This window comes from Chelonia mydas, chromosome 7 (assembly GCF_015237465.2).
Source record: "Chelonia mydas isolate rCheMyd1 chromosome 7, rCheMyd1.pri.v2, whole genome shotgun sequence".
NCBI lineage: Eukaryota > Metazoa > Chordata > Testudines > Cheloniidae > Chelonia > Chelonia mydas.
In genome coordinates this window covers 40,098,977-40,126,160 of record NC_057853.1, presented here as the reverse complement: position 1 = coordinate 40,126,160, position 27,184 = coordinate 40,098,977, and the positions used below count along the sequence as shown (strand labels likewise).

At 39.5% G+C, this 27,184-nt stretch overlaps 1 protein-coding gene across 3 annotated transcripts in view; it reads left to right on the top strand.

Annotated features, from left to right (window-relative positions):
• IARS1 (isoleucyl-tRNA synthetase 1) overlaps positions 1-27,184 on the top strand; it is a 180,292-nt gene that overhangs the window by 148,761 nt on the left and 4,347 nt on the right. For 2 of the 3 annotated variants that reach the window (XM_037903463.2, XM_007055580.4), the window contains 4 exons: positions 2,408-2,519; positions 9,063-9,188; positions 14,908-15,051; positions 16,597-16,749. In XM_037903463.2, coding sequence (XP_037759391.1) covers positions 2,408-2,519; positions 9,063-9,188; positions 14,908-15,051; positions 16,597-16,749 — 535 coding nt within the window. Of the gene's footprint in view, positions 1-2,407; positions 2,520-9,062; positions 9,189-14,907; positions 15,052-16,596; positions 16,750-26,668; positions 26,777-27,184 lie in introns of all 3 variants that reach the window. The other variant, XM_037903462.2, reaches the window with a different exon arrangement.

Sequence of the window (27,184 nt, the reverse complement as noted above, 5' to 3'; positions counted from 1 at the left end):
ACTTCATTGGATGCATCCGATGAAGTGGGCTGTAGCCCACGAAAGCTTATGCTCAAATAAATTTGTTAGTCTCTAAGGTGCCACAAGTCCTCCTTTTCTTTTTGCGAATACAGACTAACACGGCTGCTACTCCAAAACCTATTTTATACGTAGACTTTCTTCTGTGTTTGTGGAACTCACTAAGTGCTTTTCATGTCAACATTGATATAGAATAAGATTATATAACTTTTTAAAATGCTTAAAGTGGAAAAGATTTAGAGAACATAGTGCATATAGATTCCCCAAAGCACCTTGCAGATGAATTGAAAGCTAGCAGGTTGTTTTTTACCAAATGTATGAACAGTTGAGTGCAATTTATTAAGCCAACAGTTTTGTATGAATTTGAACTTGTATGCAGACTCAAGATGAAATCAAGTTTAAACTCTTTTTGCTGAAAGTATTTTGTTTGAACTAACCTCATCCCTTATCTGATGTTCGCAGTGATTGTCAGCTCTTTATGTAGGACCTCAATCTCACATCTCATAGCAAACTGACTTCCAAAAGGCTTGTTCTAACAAATGGCAAAATTTAATACCCTTATTGTGGAAAATACTGTGGGAAGGACAAGTACATGATTTAGTGTATTGATTCTTTAATTGCTAATAGGAGAGAGCCGTCCTCAAGAGCTCTTTCTCCTGCTTTCATGACTGACAGCCTCTAGACTCATAATGGACAAGAAGCCTCCCAGATGAATTTTGTTCCCTTCCTTGGGCCTCTAATCATCTAACCCAAATGTTCCTCCTCAAAACACATCCCTATGCTTCTTATCAGAAAGGCAGTTAAGTTAGTTCTCATACCTCCTATATTAGAACCCAGCTCTTTGAAAAGAGAAGCTACCATGTAAATGGTAGTTCCATGTTTGTCTCTATTTACAGATTATATTTGTTTCCAAATAAAAGGATCTCTCCACAGCATCCTGCACCAGCATTAATTTGAACACAGTTTGTGTTAAGAATTGAAAATTCCACCCAGCATGGCCATGCTATAGATCGTAGACTGAGAACGGCATTGTTCACTATAACTTCCATGGAAGTTAATGTTTGAATGAGAGTACAAACTACATTTTGTTTTTCCAGCTCTGTCACAGACTTCCTGTATGATGATGGGCAAGTCACTTAATTTCTCTATCCCTCAATTCCTCATCTGCAAAATGAAAATACTATTATTTCCATTTCTCACAGGGGTGATGAAAGAGTGAATTAATGTTTCTGGGGTAGTCAGATACCACTGTGAGTGCCATAGAGAAAAGTTGGCTTGTAACGAAAACCTTAACTCTTTTCGAATGTATGCATTAAAATACTGTTGACTTACATGATCCCATACTAGTTCTCAAATAATATAATGTACATTATCGCATGGTTATTTCTATACCTGCTATAGGATATCAGTTATATTTTTTCAGTTATTGTCATACATATGTCTGAATAAATTTCAGACTGGGGGAGTAGGTCTGGGAATTATTAAAATAATGTGCTTCCAATAAGCATAAGGTTCTGTATACCCCAAAGAGCACACACCTGTCGTCTTTTTTTCCCTGTCCACTTCTACATATTTTTAATGTGGAAGAATCCTAAACTGAATAGGAATAAAGAAAAAACAAAGCTTCAAGCATGTGAAGAATCCATTACCAGGAAATGCTGACTTTTCTGCTGTCAGGAGGAGAATGCTCTGCATCATTGCTAGGCATTACTTAAATAGCATAGTCCATGATTAAGGTGCTTTTGCTTGCTTAGAACTTGCTTTCTGACTAATTGCAGGGTGTTTCTGACTTTAAGGTGTTGGGGGAAGAAGCAGGAGAACAAAACCAGCCTACAGTTCATGTGTCTTTCTCCATATTCCAGAGGTTTTAAGAAATTTTTCCATAGCACTTCACAACAAGGTGGAAAGTAGAGTTAAGTGTAGGCTTGTGGTTTGGACATGGGACAAAATTCAGGAGACAGAAGTTTTTCCTCAGCTCTGCCACTGTCTTGTTGTTTGACCTTGGGCAAGTTATTTATGATTTCATTTTCAAAGGTGTTCGAGCACTTGCGGTCCCCATTGACGTCAGTGGGATTTGTGGACCACAGCACTTCAGAAAATTAGGCCGTTCTAGCTCTCTGTACTCCAGTTCCTCCCCCTTCCCCCCTTCTTTATCTCATAGGTGTAATAAGGGTGAATTTATTCATACTCACAACACTCTCTCAGATCCTGAGAGAGAGAACGCTGTAGAATTTACCATTTTATTATGTTCTCATGTAATTATTTTTAATATGATCCATAGAAATGTCCTAATGTGCTTAATTTGAGGCATATGTTTTGTTTTGGTTTTATATCTTAATAGAGTACTATTGAAGTAAAAATAATACTCTTGGTTTGGTTTTGTTTTTAGCTGAAGGGGTCAGAACTAGAAATCACACTTGTCAGAGGAGGCTTACATCATCGTGTTGACCCAGCCTGTGCTTATGTCAATCTCAACATTTGTATTAATGGTAAAGAGCAAGGTAGGAGATTTTTGTTTTAACTAGACATATTTAATGTTTCAGAGCCATCACCGCATAAGATGAATTAAGGAATAATATGAAAGATAACTGAACAAAGAGGTTATGTGCACAAGGTGCTGACTTCCTTTATGAGTCGTTGTAAATAGTATTTGATAAAGATTTATTGAGGAAATCTAACTATCACTGTTATAACTACGTCTTTCAATGAAAGATGATACTCAACTGGGTAAAAGAAAATAGTGTGTATAATGCTTTTTAATTTATTTATTTAACACTACATGCACATAAGGTTTTGCAAAAGACACAGTGCCCTGCTGAAAGAGTTGACAACCTAAGTATCCAACCCAGAAATCATTTTACTATGGTGTGTAGCACATACTGCTCTGAATAGCCAAATGAACTATTCAGAAGTAAGCACTATGCTTGTTGATAAATATATTGCAGGATTGGATGCTAAATTAAAACAAGAATGGGGGTATAGCAGGTGGCCTGTGCCTGAAAGAGCCTGCGGAATCAGGGAGCAGCAAGCTTTTACTTAAGGAGAAGCACAACCGGAAAGTGATGGAAACCAGCTGATCCAGTTGAGTGCAAATGGTTGGCTCTGAATAGATTCCCAGGGTAATTTCCCAAATCAGAAGAGACAGCCACATTCTCATAGCTCCATACTTACTGAGGCAGCTTCGGCTGTTTGACCTACTGCAAATGTCCATCCAACCACGGATCCAGCTCCTGGACTGTTTAGACCTGATCTCCCAACACCACAGCCAGGTACTCTACCCAGACATGAAATTACTGTGACTGAGGGCATGACAGTTGGCTGGTACCATAGACAAGGACTGTTCCCTGCAGGTCCAGGAAATCCTGACAGAGAGCAGAAAATATTTAACCAGAAAGATTTATTCATCTCCTTGTGAGGTCGTTTTCAATATGGATAGCCCAACATGGTCTGAATCTGATTCAGACCTCCATACCATAGATATTTGACTACCTGTTGCACTTAAGAGGCTGATATTTCACTTCTAAGGTCCAACTTGCAGCAATTTCAGCTTGACATCCTCTGGTACAGTCATGCTCTGTCTTTTCTCATCCAGTAATAACAGAGTTCCTCAAAAGGTTGTTACGTATTTACCCACAGATCAGAGAACCTACTTCTGCCAGAGACTTCAACATAGTCAACCTGAGGTTCATAGAGCCTCCTTCTGAACCTCTTTCACAATGTTCCTTACATCACTGTGCTGACTCTGAAGACGGTCTTCCTCATGCTGGTCACTTGGGCCAGGAGTGATTGAGCTTCAGATGCTTGTAACTGAACCCCCTATACAACAAAGGGGTACTAAAATCTGAGCTGAAATTTATTCCCAAAGTAGTTTCAGACTTCCATTTAAACCAATTAATCAACCCATCATCTTCCTGAAACCACACTCTGCACCAGAAGAAAACAAGTTGCCTGCATTAGTTGTGTCCAGGACTTTACTTTGTGACATTAATAGGCGCAATCCATTCAGGCTGTTGCAGTGTCTATGTCCAGCTATAGATGGGCATTCTGAAGGTCAGGTCATCTCATTACAGCAACTTTCAAAATGGATAATGTGATGTATCTCACTGTGTCACCTGTTGATTGGAGTTGGCTTTCACCCAGAACATCTAGCCCTCCAGTGGCATCCTCCTCCTGCTTCAGAAATATAATAATACAGTATCAGAAATCTGCAAAGTGTTGATGTGGAGTAACCCACTGGACCTTTGTCTAACATAGTGTCTTGGATTTAACTGATAGGTCAAACTCTCAGGAGAGCAGAACTACAATTCCTATTTGACTGATGCAGCTGGAACTCCTCATTCCCACTGTTTTGATGGGATACTGTTTGTGAGTCACCTACAGTGGGATCCACCCTGACACATACTCAAAAGGATGGTTACGTATGCTTAAGGCTGTGATTTAGTCACAGAGGTTGCAGAAGTCACGGAATCGGTGACTTCCTGCAGCTCCCAACCACCACAGGCTGAAGTCACAGAGGCCGCTGGGTCTCCCGCTGCCTGCTGTGGCAGGGAGTTATGGGGTACCCCGCCAACTCTGGCGGCCCCTGGAGCTCCAAATCCCTGTGGGTGGCAGGGATACCCCGCAGCTCCCTGCCGCCGCCACTGGCAGGGGTATCCTGCAGCTCCCAGCGGGTGGTGGCATGGCAGAATGCAGATAAAACCATAAGAATGGCCATGCTGGGTCAGACCATCTAGCCCTGTATCCTGTCTTCTGGCAGTGGCCAATGCCAGGTGCTTCAGAGGGAATGAAAAGAATAGATAATCATCAAGTAATCCATCCACTGTCGCCCATTCCCAGCTCCTGGCAAAACCACAGAGCAGGAGACATACAATTGTCCATCAAGGAGTTCAGTTACAAATTTTAATTTTTTTTAACAAGCGTCATCAGCTGGAAGCATGTCCTCTGGAATAGTTGTTGAAGCATGAAGGGGCATACGAATGTTTAGCATATTTGGCATGAAAATACCTTGCAATGCCAGTGTGGCGGGTTGGATCCCACCCTTCCGGAGTGCCGCCTGTTGTGCTGGGGTCCCACTGAGCCTGCCTGTCCCACCAGCCTGGGTTCCCCTTACTCTGGGCTGTTGTGACAGGCTCTCAAGCTCCCTTCCAGCATATACACAGGTAGGGACACATCCAGCTGCAGAATCACACAGAGTCTGCAGTCAGCTCTGTGTGGGAAGACTCAGCTCAGGAAATTGCCCAGCATGCTGGTGCATGCACTCCCTGGAGTATAAACCCAAAATTATATTGTCTTGCATTGTATAGAGATCTATACAGCGTAAGATCATGAAATTCACCTACTCCCTCAATGTGGAGGAAGATATGCACAACTTTTTGCGCCCCCTCCCCAGTTATGAATTGCACAAACTGGGTTTAGAATAAACAAGAAAACAAGTTTATTTACTACAAAAGGTAAATTTTAAGTGATTATAAGGGATAGCAAACAGGACAAAGCAGATTACTGAGCAAATAAAACAAAACACGCAAACTAGGCTTAATACATTAAAGAAATTTGGCTACAAATAGTAAGTTCTCACCCTAAATGTTGCAGGTTGCAGAGTTTCGTGAAGGTAAACTGAACTGCTTGCAGTTTAAATCTCCAGGGTTTCCTTTTACAGACTGACCTTTCTCACCTGGGCTCAGCCCCTGGCGCCCCTCATCTTAGTTCCTTTGTTTCTTCAGGTGTTTTCAGCAGTCTTTCTTCCTGGGCAGGAAGGCAGTGGAGAAGAGCCAAGATTAACTCACTCGCCAGCCTTAAATAGGATTTGCATATGGCGGGAATCCTTTGTTTCCCATCCTGTGGAAAAATATCAGCATTTTAAGACCCGCTATCCAGTACCAGATGACATGATCACATGACCCTGCAGTGTCAAAGCAGCATCCCAAGCAACTTCTCGGGAGGGAGATTAGTATCTTCAAAGTCCTATTGTCCGTCCTAATGGCCCATCCAGGCTGATTGCATATTGTCTTAATGGCGATCCCCAAGTACACACACAGTTGTAATTGTTACATAGTCAATATTTCTAACTTCAGATACAAAAAATGATACATGCATATAAACTGAATAATTACATTCAGTAAATCATGACCTTTCTAATGATCCTGCACCTGACCCATCTTGCATAAAACATATCATAGTTATGCCATATTCATATAACAATATTTCTATGAAGAATATGGGGTGTAAGGTCAGAGCCGGTTACAAAAGTGCCATGCGAACACCTGTGCTCACTTTCAGGTGACATTGTAAATAAGAAGCGGGCAGGATTATCTCCCATAAATGTAAACAAACTTGTTTGTTTTAGTGAATGGCTGAACAAGAAGTAGGACTGAATGTACTTGCAGGAGCTGAAGTTTTACATTGTTTTTTTTTTTAGTGCAGTTATGAAAAAAATAATTGTACATTTGTAAATTGCACTTTCACAGTAAAGAGATTGCACTACAGTACTTATATGAGGTGAATTGAAAAATACTATTTTTATTCTTTTTTACAGTGCAAATATTTGTGATAAAATAATATAAAGGGAGCACTGTACACTTTGTATTCTGTGTTGTAATTGAAATCAATATATTTTAAAATGTAGAAAAAATCTAAAATATTTGATAAATTTCAATTGGTATTCTGTTATTAACAATGTGATTAAAACTGCAATTAATCACAATTAATTTTTTTAACCAAGTTAATTTGTTTTCAGTTAATTGCTTGAGTTAATTGTGATTAATGGATAGCCCTGGAAATAATGCATTCACAACTATCTTGTCGAGTTCTAGTGCTCAGATTTTGTTTATTTCACTGATATCACACATAGCAGTGAAATATATGTTCCTTCAGCCTACCAGAACCTAAGCTGTGGTATTCGCTTGACTGATGCATGATAGGGAAGTACACTAATAAATCCAGTACAAGGTTAAACATTGTTTTTGAAGACTTCCATTCTTTAAAGTGTGTAAGATTTTTCTGTGTTCAAATATGATGTCAGTCTCCAAGGGACACAGGGATTCACCCTGAGAGGAGCAAACCCAAAATGCCAGCTGGGATATTGCAGCTCCCATAAGATACTGAAAATAATTGGGTTTGGGTATTGCACTGTTTTGTTTTTGAAATGATGGCAGTATTTTGAGGTGATATGTTTATTATGAATATCAAAATGATAATAGCTTAAATTCTCTTTTTAAAGGTGCCTCTGAGAGGGTCTTTTGTGTTTTAATTGAACTTGAATGCTAAATTTGTGGTGGAACACCAATTTAACTGTATTCATGTTGACACTTCCTTAATAGAAATCTGTAGCATAAAATAGTGTCTGTCTACAGGGCAAAATACTGCATGTCTATAGAGCATCACTATTTTGGACTTTACCCAGTATGTGCTTAAGAGTGATCAAGCTGCCAGTTAATTGTAAACCACTCCTACATTTGGCACATGAGTTACTTTCACTTAATTTCAAATATACTGCACCGTGCCATCATGTAATATGTACATAAAAAATTGATTTGATTTCATTATAGTCTCTTAATTTAATTTGCATGTATGTACATCTCCCTGGTAGATTAATAAGCAAACCAGTCTCCTGCATGTACTAGATTTTAATGAGTGTGTATTGCATTTAGGCCAGTCCTTGCCTACAGACAGCCCCCCAACCTGAAGCAAATACTCAACAGCAACCACACAACAGAACCATTAACCCAGGAACCTATCCTTGCAACAAAGCCCGTTGCCAACTGTGTCCACATATCTATTCAGGGGACACCATCACAGGGCCTAATCACATCAGCCACACTATCAGAGGCTCGTTCACCTGCACATCTACCAATGTGATATATGCCATCATGTGCCAGCAATGCCCCTCTGCCATGTACATTGGTCAAACTGGACAGTCTCTAGGTAAAAGAATAAATGGACACAAATCAGATGTCAAGAATTATAACATGCATAAACCAGTCGTAGAGCACTTCAATCTCTCTGGTCACTCGATCTCAGACCTAAACGTCGCAATATTACAACAAAAAGACTTCAAAAACAGACTCCAACGAGAGACTGCTGAATTGGAATTAATTTGCAAACTGGATACAATTAACTTAGGCTTGAATAGAGACTTGGAGTGGATGGGTCATTACACAAAGTAAAACTATTTCTCCATGTTTATTCCCCCCCCACTGCTCCTCGGACATTCCTGTTAACTGCTGGAAATGGCCCACCTTGATTATCATTACAAAAGGTTTTCTACCCCCGCTCTCATGCTGGTAATAGCTCATCTTAAGTGATCACTCTCCTTACAGTGTGTATGATAACACCCATTTTTTCATGTTCTGTGTGTATATAAATCTCCTCACTGTATTTTCCACTGAATGCATCCAATGAAGTGAGCTGTAGCTCACGAAAGCTTATGCTCAAATAAATTGGTTAGTCTTTAAGGTGCCACTAGTACTCCTTTTCTTTCTGCGAATATACATTCAGTGTATATTTTTGAGTTGTATATTGATTTATCCAATACAATATAAAACATTTGCACACAGGATTTTGGTGTAGCAAAGGAGCACATTATTTGTATTTACACTTTTCAAGAAATACCCAAATTGTCTACGTCACATACAAATAAGTATGTCTCTGTACTGTTATTTTGTTACTAAGATGGCATCATGCATAAATATTTGCTTCCTTTTAGATTTAAATTCATTTTTCTGTCAAAGTGTATAGGATTATTGCTGATTAAAGCTACTGAGAGACGCCCACACAAATTCTTCAGTGGAGATTAGATTTCTTTTTACTAAACCTATCCAGAAACAGGGTTTTTTTCTCTTATAATGGGCTTAATTTAAGGAAAGAGGAGACCCACAGTTCATATTCCTGGGATAAAGAAATGTGAGACACATTTTTTCATTCACTATAATCAGTATTGATTTTACATAATATAGCAAACCAATTCTAAGTAGTTCATCATTGCAACATACAAATTTATTTCTTAAATAAAATTCATTTTAATTCTTCATTTTTGTTTTTACTTTTAGATGGTGTGTTGCTGCTGGAAAATCCAAAAGGAGATAATAAATTAAACTATACCAAACTTATGGATGTTGTGTCCTGCATTTTTGGCCTTAAAGATTCAGAGCTGTCAGTTTTCAATGGAAAATCAGGTAAGTGGTGGTTGCGGATGAAAGCTGAGAAAGTGCATACAGTAGCAATTCAGTTGATTTTCAAAGAATGTCACTGGCAGCTTGTATCCTTTAATGTATCATTTTCTCAGATTGTGTATATGAAGTTTCTAAAAAAGAGCTCCTGGGAAGTATGCCCAGTATTCTAGGGCTGATTTTTACTAAGCATATGAGAACGTGTTTATAGATAGTTTACAGTTATAAACTATCTAAATGGTTTTAAAAGTTCTTGCTAAATAGTGTTCATCACTTTTGTTGATCCATTTCCAATTTGTATTTCTTTTTCAGTTCTCATTAGGATGAAATTTCATCCATTTCAGAAAGCATTTTCATCAGTTTAGTACTGTACCATGAGTTGGCAAGCTGCCATGAAATATAGTTGCATGATTTTGCAAATACACTAATAGTTGGAGTTAGAACTTAAATTGAGTACAGACTGATTTTCCTTTTTAGTCAAATTCTTTGCTGTTGCCATACTTTTGTATTTTACAGCAGAGCAGTTTGAAGATCTCCAGGCTTCTTCTGTTAGAGAACAGTTTATTTTGAAAACATTTTTATAGGATTGAATTTGTGCTCAGACTCTGTAAACAAATGAAAATGTAAAGTGCACTTTATGGGTTATGTACAGAGCACACATAATTTAGCAAGCATAACGGAGATAGAGTGGCTGATACAACAGAAACTAAACACTGAAAAATGTTGCAATTCGTGACCATGAGATGTTAGCAAACAAGCTGGCCTTATTTTCTTGTCTTTGAGATCAAGATTCTGTTTTATGATAAGATTACATTTTGTATTCTGTTGTATTAGAATTAAGGGACAATTGATTGGCTGGTAGTGTAAAGACCCTAAGTAACCAAACCACTCAGTGAATAAATAAAAAAAGAGAAAAGAATTAGCTGCATCAAAGTAAAAACTTTGATTAGCAAGAATTGGAAATTTATTTTTATAGTATATTAGTGAGTTCTTTACAGACATGTCACCGTGAGTAGTATTGCTCTAGAGAGTTTTAAAAACTGAAACATTTAAAGTTAATATGGATTCTGCAAATTAGACAGTTCAAGGTTCAACAGGATTGGATAAAGGAGACCTGAAGACAGTGTTTGCAAAATTGACAGAGGTCAATGGTTATGAAAAATTTATTTTAAAATTACTTAATCCTGAAGAATAGCTAATATTAAAGGGAAGGGGGGGAGATGGAGGTAATAATTTGATCATTGTGAATGGAAACTATGAACAGTTGCCCTAAAATTCCTACAGGGCTATTAGGAGCAGAAGTTTGTGCCCATACATTACATCACTGGACCAGTAACTTGCCTTAGATCTGTGTCCCCACCATTTTTTTTCTTACATTTTTGCTTTCCTGTTTCTCACTCCCTGAAAAAATATTTTTTCTCTTCATGTCTTTAGTAGAAGTCTTTTGGGGTACCCTCACTGAGTCTCTCTATCTGACACACTCCATTTGCCTTATTCAGCTTGTTAATAGCCAGGACGCTTAAAGTGATTAGTTGCACAGAACCAAGTGGAATATTTCTACCATATGAAAAGAGTACTCTGCTTTTCAGGATTGCTTAACAAGATCATTTAAAATAAAGTTGGCTGTGGAAGAAAACCTTTCCTTAAAATAATTTTCCAAATAGCAACAATGTATTGTATTTGGAATGAGGAGAACAAAATCAAAGTAGTCTGGTGTGAAGTTGTAGAGATAAGTAGTCGGTAGAACCATAGTAGCTGATTGGTTGGACAGAAGGGTGCAGCATTCTATTTGCTCCCAAGGGGAGGATTTATAAGCCCTTCCCCTTGTCCAAGGGTACCATTCTGCTTAGGGAAGATACCCTCTCCCCATCTCTCCACGGTATTAAGGAAGGGCTGTGTTTTGGGGCATTGCTCTGGGCATCGTGCTAACTGCCTTTTTGGAGGTAGGAAGGAATTTTTCCCTCACTGCCAGATTGGTCTGGATAGGGTGGGTTTTCTAGTCTTCCTCTCAGTCTTCCAACCTTGGTGGGTAGGTTACACTGTAAAATTCAATTTATTGCTACTTGACAGTAGTCCAGTCTGGTATCTCCTAAAGAAGGTGGGGAATGGGGTTGGAGCACCTTATGTCTGGTACAGTGAGGACACAGCCCTCTCGTCTCCAGATCCTTAACCCTTGTCTGAGGCGAGGGTGGTGGGGCCTCAGGACATTGCTGGGACCGAGTTGGGTGAGGGCTAACAGCAGCCTTCAACCAGATGGAATAGGTTACAAAGAAAGAATGACCTGAACTGGATAAGTTATTGCTGGATAATTCTCAGATGTGTTCCTTAATGAAGCTGTGGCCTATTTAAATCACATTCCTGATGTCTAGTCTTTCTTCCTGTGGCGTCCAGGACAAAGGGTCTCAGCAGAAAATAAATAAAGCTGTAAACCATTTAAAATGAAAAGTATTTTTTTAAACAGTTAAGATTAAATGTACACATAGTGCAGTTGTGGATAAGCTAAATTTTTTCCCCTTGGGAGGTGGTTTGGCCTAGATTGAGAAGGACTAGGGTTTTGGGAAGTCCATCTTACTGCCATCCCAGTTGAGTGGCTGTGCTTTCCAACTACAAACCTCAGCTCCAGGCTGAACTGAAGGTTTTTTTAAAAGCTTTAATATTGATGTACAATGATGGTTTGTGATTTTTCACACTTTTTATATCAAGTATGTGAAAATATTGCTTTCCGTCTACTCTGAAAGACTTTTTTTTTTAAGTAAATGGTGACAATATTGCAGATGGAGAGTTGTCTTTGTGTTGACATGGCAACGGCCCTGTGATGCAAAATACTAGAGTTACTTGAAAGATAAATCACAATTCCTGTCACTCATGCTTGTCCACCTCCTACCTGGATTATTCCAGTGATCCAGTATTACTGTGAGCTCCTTGGACCGTCTCTCTTACTTGTTCTGTAAAACACCTTGCACATTTAAGGTGCTGTATAATTAATACATAGTAATCATGGGTTTAGTGCATGGCAGTGCTAGGCACAGCTGCTCTAGCTTCATGCAGCTTAAAAATAACTGCTGCTACGTCTCTCTACGTTATAAATTCTTCTCACTAAGTATTGTGCATTAGTGACTTGATTTTTTTTTTTCTGCTTTGTTTGAAAAGTAAGTGTTAACCCTCTGGAGACAGCAGACACATACACATGTAAACACATCCCCTTCAGCATTCTTTTTGCTGGAAAATGCTAACATAAAATTTAAGTTTAGCTTTAACCCGGCCCTTTATTCCTGAAAACTGTTGGCTTCATGAGAAATCAGGGAATTTTGTGCATTTCTTTATTGCTTAAGGATCTTGTGGAATATTTTGTTTCCATAAATACTTGCTGTTGCATCAAATACTCCCCCTGATCTTTGGAGTAAGATGTACCATACCATTAGTTTCACATTAAAATGAAATGAACAGACAGAAGCAATACACTTGTCAGAACATATTAACAGAGAGGACTATAGCTCCCCAAGTGATGAGGGTCATTGGTAAGCTTTGTCATTGTCTGATTCAGCATTTTGAAGGGAAAACTTAGCCATATCAGCTTTAGTGAAGTCCATTGACATAGTGTTCTAAATTATTTATCCCTCCTATGGTCTCATTTTACTACAACAAAGACGGTGTCAGGATGTTTTAATATCTTAAAATCTTTGGTTTTTCAGTTAGTGGCTTAGATGGGAAAATACTTTTTTGTTCCTAGTGTTATACCCACAAGGTTAGATATTTACTGTGAGTAGCTGAAAGCCCATGCTGTCTCATGGGTGTAATTTGTAAAGTTATATGTGGTATTTTTAAAGTCAAAAATAGCTGAGAACTTTAAATAATTGGATAGTAACAGGCCACGATTCCCAGTGATGATTGAACCTGGTGATGTTCTAAGCAAAAAGAGCTCACAACCGTGCTTGTTTTTTCAACCTGTTTTTTCTGAGCCCCTCCTCCCCCCCCACCCCCCATGCAATAAAAATTCCATGGCCCACCTGTGCAACAACTGTTTTTCACTAGATTTAAAAGCCAGGGCTGGCGTTAGGGGTTAGCAAGAGGAGCAACTGCCCAGGGCCCCATGCCACAGGGGGCCCCATGAGGCTAGGTTGCTCAGGCTTCAGCTTCAGCCCCAAGGAGCAGGGCTTGGGATTCAGCTTTCTTCCCTGGGCCCCAGTGAGTCTAACGCTGGCCCTGCTCTCTGGTTTATTTTGGTGGCCCCCCAGGTGGCCCCAGACCCCTGGTTGACAACTGCTGTTGTGGCTGTTTCCATCACTTCACACTGATTCAGCAGACATTCTGGGCTTCAGAGTGATGTTTAGGGTCATTGTTGTGTTCATGTATGGGTGGTTGTGTTGGATTTATGTCTCGGAGGTTTGTGTTGATTTATGTGAGCGGCTTTAGGGTGCATGGGTGTGACAGTTGGGCCAAGTAATCCACTGTTTGTGCACAACTTCGTCATACAACTCATGAAACTGTTGCATGCAACTTAGCTGTAGTGAGGGTGGTGACTGGTTGAGTTATCTCTGATATCATAATAGTTTAGGACTCTTGGCCTGTCATAGATTCTTATCTTACAGTAGCTGTACACTGCATGAGTGTAATTCGTTAAGTCAAAATGGCTGAGAACTAAAAAATTGGAGGGTAGCAGACCAGAAAACGCGGTGATAATTCAACTTAGTGATATTCTGCACAAAAAGAGTTCTCAGCCATGTTTGTAGCTGCTTCCATCACTTCACACTGACACAATAGACATTTTAGGCTTCAGAGTGACATTCCTGGACTCTTATTATATAGATACATTTTTGGGCTTGTCTACATGGAAACAATGCTTGACGTGCTAGTGTACTGTTGAATCACAGCCTGACTTAGCTACACTGAGTCTCCATGTAGTCAAGCTCTGGTTGTTAAAAGCTTGAGTGACATGTGAGTCACCTCTCTCTGAGAGGTGCCAGCTCCATCACTCCAGGCCACTGCTTATCAAAAAGGGGGCATGAGAAAGTAAACATTTTAGTTGTTGCTCTTTGACTCTGTTTTGGGTATTACATGCAAACGCCAAGGGCTTCATATACAATCAAATCATTTTATTAGCCACTGCCTTTGCATTAATTGGCATCTGAAGTGTCAGAAAAATATATTTAATAAATCATTGTCTAAAACATGTTCTACGATGCTTCAGCTAACAAAATTGAGATAGAAGCAAAGACTTCAAAGTTTTAATTTGATGGTTTGGAAACGGCTGATACAAAGGAATCATTGTTGGCTTACTATAAACTATCAAGCAAAGTATTTATTTATTGTATATATAGTTATGATTCTAGAAGTTGACCTACCGAGTAGGTGTGTTTCCTGGCTTTCCTGTACTAGGGCTGTACTTCTAAGTGACATCATCTTAACTTCCCAGCCTCTTATACAATCTTCGAAGTTTTTTGCACGATAGTGCTGTTGTGCATTCTGAGCCCATTATGCCTAACATGTTAATTTCCATAGCAGATGAGATACTTTGTATCATAAAACAAAGTATCTCTAACTCACTATACAAGTTCACTTATGTTTTTCAGAATGAAGAAATATATCTCTCTTGAGAAAGGAAATCTGAAAAGGAAAGCATTTCTGTAATGGAAACAGTAGCTAGAAATACTCTGTCAGTTAATCAGATGAGAGCTAGATGTTAATTAGCCTGTAATGGCCTGACTGGTCTCATTTTTCTTTCCAGAACTGTTGAGCAACACTGACTTACTGACTCTCAGTGGAAAGACTCTTCATGTGACATCAGGGTCAGCCCCTGCTTTGATCAATACCCATGATACCCTCCTTTGCCAGTATATCAACTTACAGCTAGTGAATGCAAAACCACAAGGTACTGTATGTAGGATATTTCTCATTTCAGTTACTGGTTTTATCTGTTGTAATTTAAGTTTTCGTCAACACTATTCACTTGAGATCTATACATGTTTGGACTGGTAGTTGGTGTGTTCTACTTACAGTATCCCATATAAGAGAAACTTTCTAATGTACAAAGTGGAAGATGAGTTTTAGTTTTTCCTCACTTCTTTTGAAAAAGAGAGAAAGATGAGCTGAGAGAGGGGGATGATGGTCTTATTGGCATTTAAATATGAGTTTCAGAATAGTTTCTTCTATTTCTAACTATTCATTTGCATATGCAAAACTTGTTCTAAAAGGCTACAAGCCTAAAATTGACTTGAAAAGGCCAGCTTCTCTTGTAATGGGATTGTCACTGAGTGCATGATGCAGGAGTCAAAACACTGCTTATACGCAGATTTAAAAACTAGGGGAATTATATCATCATCAATCTAGAGATCAATACGCATGTGTAATTTGGTTTCTTGTTCATTAATCCCATTGTATGCTCATTACTTTGCCTCCCCTCCCTCATTACTTTGCCTCCAAAAGACTTATTTGCCTTTCCAGTGAAGGCTTTGTTTTAGGCCTGGATTCCGTGCAAATAACTGCCCTTATTCCTGCATGGATTCTTTTGAAGTCACTGGAAATCAGTGTGGGCTGACCCTGGGCAGAAAATAGGACCATAATCAGCAATATATTTGGTGTTTTTCCTTGAGCATTTATGATCTGTACTTCTGTGAAAGATCACCTGTGTCTTACTGAAATATTTGTTTTCCATAACCCCTCTTCAGCTACTGTGGCCTGCCCATTGTAGGGGACCTAGTGATTTCCTTTCATTTGTTGATGTGCTCACAGAGTTCAGTGCTTATGGATCTATAGCTCAAAAAGACAACTTTCCAGTGATTAATCTGTGATAGATATTTGTTGTAATATTTTAGCTTAGACATAAGAACAGCCATACTGGGTCAGACCAAAGGTCCATCAAGCCCAGTATCCTGTCCTCTGACAGTGGCCAATGGCAGGTGACCCAAAGAGAGTGAACAGACAGGTTGTCCTCAAGTAATCCATGCCCTGTCACCCAATCCCAGTTTCTGGCAAACAGAGGCTAGGGATACCATTCCTGCCCATCCTGGCTAATAGCCATTGATGGACCTATCTTCCATGAATCGATCTAGCTCCCTTTTGAACCCGATTATACAATTGGCCTTCACAACACCCTCTGGCAAGGAGTTCCAGAGGTTGACGGTGCGTTGCGTGAAAAATACTTTCTTGCGTTTGTTTTAAATCTGCTACCTAGTAATTTCATTTGGTGGCCCCTTGTTCTTTTATTATGAGAGGGAGTAAATAACACTTCCTTATTTACTTTCTCTATACCACTCATGATTTTATAGACCTGGGTAAGTGAATGCTATTAAGGAATGATGTTGAGGAAACAGGTGAATTGAAGGAATAAGTCCTATGGGTCAAAACAAATGCAAATGTGTAATATGAGGCAGTTTTCCCCACTCAAATAGCAATAATGCACAATTTGTTTCCTTAGAGTGTCTGAAAGGAGTGGTGGGAACTCTTCTAATGGAAAACCCAGTTGGTCAGAATGGACTAACATATCAAGGTCTTCTCTATGAAACAGCAAAAGTGTTTGGACTCAGGAGCAGGAGGCTAAAATTGTTCCTAGATGAAGCACAAACACAGGGTAAGTTACTTAATGCCCGAGTATACTGTAGATTTTTTTGCTTATGTACTTTGTTGTTTCTCTTCAACAGCAGCAATATATCCTTTTAATTGGATTCCAGTGAATTAACTTAGTTGCCTACAGTCAAAATTTCTTTCTAATTATCTTGCCTGATAATTCATTGTTTTCTAGTTAGTTTTTTAAATCCTTAGATTAGTGCGTAAGTGTTTGCAATATCAGGGCCTTAGTGTGTTAATCAGACTTGCGTGCATCTGATCTGGGGGTCTCAAATCTATATTTAATCCGTGGTAAATCTGTTTAATCCAAAGTACATCATATACATAAAAGTACTTTTAATGTAGTAAAATTTTGCATGAGTAGTGCAGTTACATGCATTGGCTGAAATGGCTAAGAATAGTTTTCTAGGAGCCTCTTCAGTTGAAATTGAAAGGTCAGTCAGTAATGAAAATGTTAGGTATGTACTGATGTCATGAGTAAATTATTTTTTTCCTCTAAGTAGAGGCTTCTTTTTAAATTTAAATAGTAGCAGATCAGATTTTGGGAATCTGTTCTGCAGTAAACTGCACATTGTTATAGGAATGGCTTGATTTTTTTCTTTTGGCCAAAGGGAATGGAGGAAAGGAGTATAACTATATGGATCAGAGCAGGCATTTCAGAATGTTGTATAGATCGGAATCCGAGCAAGTGACACACTTTTTTACCTGTTATTTTTCATTTTGAACAATTGATTCAGTATTACCCAGTTTAATTCCACCAGCCTATGCTTTCACAATCATGAAGCACGTCTACTGAGTTGATCTATGAATTGCTCGCACTAATGTTCAAAGTAGTCCATTTGAGTCTGTATTCAGTGTTAATAAGTGCTAGTCTTCAAATATTTTGAGTGCTTTCATTTTATTGAGGTAAGTGTTTTGTTGTATTTGTGCACTTCAGAATCTGTTGGGGGAGACCATAACCCCAGAATTGTCTACTTGATGGGTTCTCCTAGTCACTCCAGAATTATCATCTGAGCCAAGACTCAGGTTTATATCCTAGGTCATACTAGGTCTTGTTTCATGTGAACCACAAATACTGGTTATCCAAAAGATCTTTTCTTAAGTGAGGTGTTTGTGAAATGTTGTAACTGTCCAATGCTAGTTTGAACTCCTGCTAAAGAGAATTTGCATGATTGATGTTAGTTAATATAGAGGAATGAAAATTACCATCATTAAATCACTGCAGAAGACATAAGAACAGAATATACAGAAAGCACAGTTTTAATTTGTGTAAGTGTGGCTGTATGTGAAATCTTGCTGACTAGAGAGAACGCTGTCACTTAGCAGCAGTTGATGTTACACTTCATTATTAAAACCTCATCTGTCTTTGGATTCTGTCAATGTTATTGCAGGGCAGAAAGATCTCAGTGCAACGAATGATCAGTGTAGCTGCTCAAATTATCACAGAGAAAATACTCGCTTGAAATAGTAAAACAAATGAGAAAAACAGTGTGATGTACAGTTTCATAGATTTATAGATATTTAGGTCAGAAGGGACAAGTATGATCATCTAGTCTGACCTCCTGCACAACGCAGGCCACAGAATCTCACCCACCCACTCCTGCAAAAAACCTCACACCTATATCTGTGCTATTGAAGTCCTCAAATCGTAGTTTAAAGACTTCAAGGAGCAGAGAATCCTCCAGCAAGTGACCCGTGCCCCATGCTACAGAGAAAGGTGAAAAACCTCCAAGGCCTCTTCCAATCTGCCCTGGAGGAAAGTTCCTTCCCGACCCCAAATATGGCGATCAGCTAAACCCTGAGCATATGGGCAAGATTCATCAGCCAGATACTACAGAAAATTCTTTCCTGGGTAACTCGGATCTCACCCCATCTAATAGCCAATCACAGGCCATTGGGCCTATTTACCATGAATATTTAATTACCAAAACCATGTTATCCCATCATACCATCTCCTCCATAAACTTATCGAGTTTAATCTTAAAGCCGAATAGATCTTTTGCCCCCACTGCTTCCCTTGGAAGGCTATTCCAAAACTTCACTCCTCTGATGGTTAAAAACCTTCGTTTAATTTCTAGTCTAAATTTCCTAGTGGCCAGTTTATATCCATTTGTTCTTGTGTCCACATTGGTACTGAGCTTAAATAATTCCTCTCCCTCTCCGGTATTTATCCCTCTGATATATTTATAGAGAGCAATCATATCTCCCCTCAACCTTCTTTTAGTTAGGCTAAACAAGCCAAGCTCCTTGAGTCTCCTTTCATAAGACAAGTTTTCCATTCCTCGGATCATCCTAGTAGCCCTTCTCTGTACCTGTTCCAGTTTGAATTCATCCTTCTTAAACATGGGAGACCAGAACTGCACACAGTATTCCAAGTGAGGTCTCACCAGTGCCTTGTATAACGGTACTAAAACCTCCTTATCCCTACTGGAAATACCTCTCCTGATGCATCCCAAGACCGCATTAGCTTTTTTCACACCCATATCACACTGGCGGCTCATAGTCATCCTATGATCAACCAATACTCCAAGGTCCTTTTCCTCCTCCGTTACTTCTAATTGATGCGTCCCTAGCTTATAACTAAAATTCTTGTTATTAATCCCTAAATGCATGACCTTACGCTTCTCACTATTAAATTTCATCCTATTACTATTACTCCAGTTTACAAGGTCATCCAGATCCTCTGTATCCCTGTCCTTCTCTAAATTGGCAATACCTCCCAGCTTTGTATCATCCGCAAACTTTATTAGCACACTCCCACTTTTTGTGCCGAGGTCAGTAATAAAAAGATTAAATAAGATTGGTCCCAAAACCGATCCTTGAGGAACTCCACTGGTAACCTCCCTCCAGCCTGACAGTTCACCTTTCAGTAGGACCCGTTGTAGTCTCCCCTTTAACCCCAATTCCTTATCCACCTTTCAATTTTCCTATTGATCCCCATCTTATCCAATTTAACTAATAATTCCCCATGTGGCACGGTATCAAATGCCTTACTGAAATCTAGGTAAATTAGATCCACTGCGTTTCCTTTGTCTAAAAAATCTGTTACTTTCTCGAAGGAGATCAGGTTGGTTTGGCATGATCTACCTTTTGTAAAACCATGTTGTATTTTGTCCCATTTACCATTGACTTCAATGTCCTTAACTACCTTCTCCTTCAAAATTTTTTCCAAGACCTTGCATACTACAGATGTCAAACTAACAGGCCTATAATTACCCGGATCACTTTTTTTCCCTTTCTTAAAAATAGGAACTATGTTAGCAGTTCTCCAATCATACGGTACAATCCCTGAGTTTACAGATTCATTAAAAATTCTTGCTAATGGGCTTGCAATTTCTTGTGCCAATTCCTTTAATATTCTTGGATGAAGATTATCTGGGCCCCCCGATTTAGTCCCAAGAAGCTGTTTGAGTTTCGCTTCTACCTCAAATATGGTAACGTCTACCTCCATATCCTCATTTCTATTTGTCATGCTACCATTATCCCTAAGATCCTCTTTAGTCTTATTAAAGACTGAGGCAAAGTATTTGTTTAGATATTGGGCTATGCCTAGATTATCCTTGACCTCCACTCCATCCTCAGTGTTTAGCGGTCCCACTTCTTCTTTCTTTGTTTTCTTCTTATTTATATGACTATAGAACCTTTTACTATTGGTTTTAATTCCCTTTGCAAGGTCCAACTCTACTTGACTTTTAGCCTGTCTCACTTTATCCCTACATGTTCTGACCTCAATAAGGTTAGCTTTCCTTGCTGATCCCTCCCTTCTTTCACTCCCTGTATGCTTTCTGCTTTTTCTTAATCACCTCTCTGAGATGCTTGCTCATCCAGCTTGGTCTACAACTCCTGCCTATGAATTTTTTCCCCTTTCTTGGGATGCAGGCTTCCGATAGCTTCTGCAGCTTTGATTTAAAATTATCCCAGGCCTCCTCTACCTTTAGATCCATAAATTCTTCAGTCCAATCCACTTCCCTAACTAATTTCCTTAATTTTTGAAAGTCAGCCCTTTTGAAATCAAAAACCCTAGCTGAAGATTTATTTTTATTAATCCTTCCGTTCAGTTTGAACTGAATTAGCTCATGATCACTTGAGCCAAGATTATCCCCTACAACCATTTCTTCTATGAGGTCCTCACTACTCACCAAAACCAAATCTAAAATGGCATTCCCTCTAGTCGGTTCAGCAACTACTTGCTGAAGGAATCCATCAGCTATCGCATCTAGGAAAATCTGAGCCCTCTTATTATTACTAGCACTCTTCCTCCAGTCTGTATCTGGGAAGTTAAAGTCTCCCATGATCACGCAGTTTCCATTAGTATTTACTTCATTAAAAACATTAAAAAGGGCTCTATCCATATCCAAATTAGATCCCGGCGGTCTATAACACACCCCAAGCACTATCCCAGGGGAGGCTCTAATAGTTTTCTTCCCCAATTTAATTTTTGCCCAGACAGACTCAGTCATATCCATTTCATCGCTTCTTATTTCTTTACATTCTATCTCATCATTGATATACAGTGCTACTCCACCACCTTTACCTTTATTTCGGTCTTTCCTAAACAGCACATACCCTTCAATACCTGTAGTCCAGTCATGACTACTATTCCACCATGTTTCTGTTATCCCTATAATATCTGGTTTCACTTCCTGCACCAGTAGCTCTAGTTCCTCCATTTTGTTACCTAGGCTCCTTGCATTGGTGTACAAACATCTTAATTTTTGCTGTTTGGCCTCACTCACATTCTGTACCCTATTAGGCACAGTCATTTTACTACCAGTATAACCTGTTAGACTTGTATCTACACTGCCCTTCCTCCTACCCACGGCTGTATCCACTCTTACTTCATTTTCTTTCCTCTCAATGCTAAATTCTGGCGTGGAGATTACCTGGACATCTCCCAGCCATCTACCCCAAATTCCTAGTTTAAAGCTCTCTTAATCAGTTGTGCCAGCCTCCATCCTAGAAGTCTGTTTCCTTCCCTACTCAGATGAAGTCCATCCCGAGAGAACTGTCCTCTATCCATAGAATCATAGAATATCAGGGTTGGAAGGGACCCCAGAAGGTCATCTAGTCCAACCCCCTGCTCGAAGCAGGACCAATTCCCAGTTAAATCATCCCAGCCAGGGCTTTGTCAAGCCTGACCTTAAAAACCTCTAAGGAAGGAGAATCTACCACCTCCCTAGGTAACGCATTCCAGTGTTTCATCACCCTCTTAGTGAAAAAGTTTTTCCTAATATCCAATCTAAACCTCCCCCATTGCAACTTGAGACCATTACTCCTCGTTCTGTCATCTTCTACCATTGAGAACAGTCTAGAGCCATCCTCTTTGGAACCCCCTTTCAGGTAGTTGAAAGCAGCTATCAAATCCCCCCTCATTCTTCTCTTCTGCAGACTAAACAATCCCAGCTCCCTCAGCCTCTCCTCATAAGTCATGTGCTCTAGACCCCTAATCATTTTTGTTGCCCTTCGCTGGACTCTCTCCAATTTATCCACATCCTTCTTGTAGCGTGGGGCCCAAAACTGGACACAGTACTCCAGATGAGGCCTCACCAGTGTCGAATAGAGGGGAACGATCACGTCCCTCGATCTGCTCGCTATGCCCCTACTTATACATCCCAAAATGCCATTGGCCTTCTTGGCAACAAGGGCACACTGCTGACTCATATCCAGCTTCTCGTCCACTGTCACCCCAGGTCCTTTTCCGCAGAACTGCTACCTAGCCATTCGGTCCCTAGTCTGTAGCGGTGCATTGGATTCTTCCATCCTAAGTGTAGGACCCTGCACTTATCCTTATTGAACCTCATCAGATTTCTTTTGGCCCAAACCTCCAATTTGTCTAGGTCCTTCTGTATCCTATCCCTCCCCTCCAGCGTATCTACCACTCCTCCCAGTTTAGTATCATCCGCAAATTTGCTGAGAGTGCAATCCACACCATCCTCCAGATCATTTATGAAGATATTGAACAAAACCGGCCCCAGGACCGACCCCTGGGGCACTCCACTTGACACCGGCTGCCAACTAGACATGGAGCCATTGATCACTACCCGTTGAGCCCGACAATCTAGCCAGCTTTCTACCCACCTTATAGTGCATTCATCCAGCCCATACTTCCTTAACTTGCTGACAAGAATACTGTGGGAGACCGTGTCAAAAGCTTTGCTAAAGTCAAGAAACAATACATCCACTGCTTTCCCTTCATCCACAGAACCAGTAATCTCATCATAAAAGGCGATTAGATTAGTCAGGCATGACCTTCCCTTGGTGAATCCATGCTGACTGTTCCTGATCACTTTCCTCTCATGTAAGTGCTTCAGGCCATGAATGCCTCCCAGTGGCCCAAAGCCCTCCTTATAGCACCACTGCCTAAGCCATCTGTTGATAGTCATAATCTTGTCACACCTTTGTTTCCCTTCTCTAGGAACAGGCAGAATCCCACTAAAGATCACCTGAGCCTCAATTTCCTTAAGCATCTTCCCCGGCCTAGCATAGTCTCCCTTAATACTTTCCAGCGAGAATCTAGCCGTATCATTTGTTCCCACATGAAGGATAATTAGGGGATTCTTTCCTGCTCCCTTTAGAATCCTTTTCAACCTCAGGTCTACATCCCGTATTTTAGCACCTGGAAGACAGCACACCCTCCTATTCTCTGGATCAGCTCTGGTTACAGGCCTATCTATTCTTCTCAGTAAAGAGTCCCCAATCACATAGACCTGCCTTTTCCTAGTGACGGTGCTATTCTCCAGTCTAACCCCTGTTCCCTCTGGTTGCAAGTTCTTTCCATTCCTATTCTCCCTTGTAATCCCCTTTAACCCATCCTGTATCCTCCTGGGGCTCATATTTGGTGTAATCTCCATTAACTCTTCCCCTTTTCCTATAGGACTAGCTGCTCTTCTCTTCTTCCTTGCCCTTCCACCTTCAGTGACTACCTGCTGAGCCCCTTCTTCATTTTCCAACTCTGCAGACCTATTCTTAAGCTCTATTTCTCCTTCACTAGCCCGTCTTTTCCTCTGCCTGGTTCTTTTAGTCACATGCTTCCACTGACCACTTTCCTCACCCAGTCTCCCCTCAGAATTCCCCAGTCCTGCTTCCATCTGCAAGTCTGAGCTTTTCCCTTCAGATATCTCATGTCTTTGACCCATAATCTGCTCAAACCCCTTCCTAAACTCTACCAGACTTTCCACCTGCATCTCCAAACCTCGGATCTTTTCCTCCATCAGCTCTATCAGACGGCACTTCATACAGACAAAACTCTTACCAGGTGCTCCCTCCAGGATCATGTACATACCACAGCTTCCACATCCAGTCATCTTCATTGTGTCTTCCCCTACATGGGTCACTCCCACTGCTGCCTCTGTATCTGTCATAGCCTTCCCACCTCAATCCTGTTAATCTGGGAAACACAAACCACACCAAAACACCACCACCCACGGCAAAAAACAAGCACCACAAGACAAACTCCCAGTCAAACTCCCCTGTTTACAGCTCTGTTTGCTAGCTCCTGTGCCACTGCAGCAGTTATCCGGTATTGGAGGGGAAAAATGGGAAATAACTTTTTTTTAGCTCTTACATTTTTAAGCATAATTCCTACACAAATGAAAATGGGTAGATTTACTCTTAACGTTAAATAAAGTATAAATTGAGTTAAGGAAAGTCATACCATCCATCTATGGATTAAACCATAATTTTTACATAACATGTAAATTTAAAATGTGCGGTTTCTGTAAATATTCTTCTTCAAAGGCTAAAAGCCCTGATTGGAATATTCTCTAAATCATACCTGAGCCCCAAGAAGCATAGTACTTTCAGTTGGTTAACAGGCTGATTTGTGTAGCTAACACAGTATGTGTGTAATGGTTACAATTCTATTGTCTCAATTCAAGTTCTCACTTTCCTTTTCCCTATTAATATGATGTAATATAGGAAGTGATTTGGCAGCACTTTTTATAGTATAAATACACAAATTGAGTTATATTACTCTAATTCTTTTTTATGACATCATTACATTAAATTATCTGCCACAAAGAGCCAAGATCAATATCGAGCAAATGTTTTCAGAAAAAATAATTATTTTGGAGTAAATTATATTTTGGGGCTTCTGTAAATTATTTTGTACAACTAATGGCAACGCATATTTTTGCAATTTTATTTATTTTTTTAAATCATCTTTTTATCCATCTATCATTATAGCCACAGCTCCAGAAAATGTTTAAAGCTTTGAAATGGCAGACAGCAGCTCTGATATTTCGTAGTATTGGAGAGTCTTTTTTTTTTTTATTAACTCTTTAGGGCTACTTCTAATAGAAAATAATAATTTTACTCATTGGTAGATAAAGAACTTGATAAAATATCAGCTGGAATTGTAAAACTGCTGGTGCCAGGTGTTGGAATGTTTTTTATAGGCTGAACTGAGTTTTGAAAGGCTTGAAAAACTTTTTTTTTTAATGTTTTTGTGTCAAACTGCATGCTCTCACTTCCTTTATCTTTTATAATTTTTTCTTTGTGGAACTCCTGGAAAACTCTCAGAAATAAATGTTATAATGATAAGTTTTGCCTAAATAAGGCTGTCAGTTTACACTGCTGGGAAAAGTATCTGAGACCTTAGAATTTCAACAGAGCTAGGAAAAGATTACCATATACAGTTAAATATTAACAGTTACAGTAAATCCTAATTTAAATATGGTTGGTTTAGAACACAAGCCTTATTTAGTGTATTTTTATTTCATATTCCAAATTAAAACTATCTTAGAGTAAAAAGCTTGCCCTTTATTATTGTTTCTTAATGAGGTTATGCATATAGTTAGGTTATAGTGTATCTGATAATAAACCCATCTCAAGCTGGTATTATATAGTCAATGATGTTTAAAAATAATTTTTAAAAAACTTTGGGACCAGGTTCACAATTTGAGTAACTCAGCAGTGAATTTGGCTTTACTCTGCTTCAGAATAATTCTTTTAAATTATTTTCTTAATGAGAGAATCTTTTTTTTTTGGCGGGGAGGGGGTGTAGGGGAGCTATTGAGGGAAAGAAATGTTAATTGCTGAAATGAATTAATGCCCTGATCCTATATCTTTTGTAATTTGGGTATAAAATATGTAAAATGGAAGTCTGCTCTGAAAAGAGACTGTAAAAACAGCCTCATGAAGGTCCATGTTTTGTCTTGTTAATTCCATACAAAACTGGCTCAATTTACAAATAAAACACTTTTTAAATGACAGCCCTGCAGAGTCACGCTGGGCTCCGAGTGTTGAGCGTGGTTCTTTTCTTCCTGTGTGTCACCACTGGTAAAACAGAATCTGTATATTAGCTGCTCTGGTACAACCCAATTTGAAGGCTAATTGTATTGAGAAAAACCCCTCGAAGGTTAATAGTTACTCAGTGCAGGTGTGCGTCTAATTTGACCTGTGGCACCTATATTACTGATGGTGATGCATGAGAAGGAAAGAATCCAGTTTGACTTTCAGATCCTGGGCAGTTATCTAAGAAAAAGTAAATTTTAGTTGTAAAAGAAGCGCATTTGATGTAGACCAAGTGAAAAAGACAAACCGAAAACCCCACAATGCCACTTTCAGAATCACTTTTCAGAGTGGAACTTTGTTAATGTTACAGACTAAAATATATTCAAGTCTCCATTTGCACACATCACAAAGCCTCTATACAGTTCTTTGCTTGGCTCTTGGGGGCAAGCAGAAGGCTAGAATTGTAAGAGTATTGAAGGACAGTATTGTGACACAGTGGCAGAGTTGTCTCCATCACAACACTGCACAATGCCTAGCTCCAGCCATTGTTGTTAATCCATTACTTATATGACCATTAAATGTACTCAAAATTTTAAAATATTTCCTGTTCATTCACATGTTTTTACGTGGATTCTACTATGCCGTGTAACACTGTTGGCAGGACCCTGATATCCACTTGTCTGTTTCAGCATATGCATTTGTCATTACTACTACTTGGACAATCCTATGCGATGCAGTCACTGGTGTGTTTGTTATATAGACTATGGTTAAAGGCTGGAAAATGAGGACCCCAACAGGTAAAACTGAGCTGCTTTTCCACTGTGGTGGCATGCTATGGCCCACATGCAGGGGAGGGTTGGAGTTAGCAGGCACATTACCTGACGTAAGGATAGCTCTTTCAGATAGCAGAATGGTAGAAGATCTTGCCAGACGTTTCACGAACATTGCCAAGCCTGTCAAATATCTCTGCTACATCTATGAAACAGGATTGCTTTATGCTCCTGTAAATACTAACTATAGTCTCTAAATAGATTTTAAGACTAATTTACATCCTTTTCCAGGCAGTTATTCTCCACAGGTGCATCACTTCTGTTGGTGACCTATTTCCTCCTATTGTTCTCTGATAACTAGCACTTCTTACCGTGGAATTTTGAAACATGTTCTCTATCTGCAGAACATCAGCCACCAAATAATCCTTAGAACTC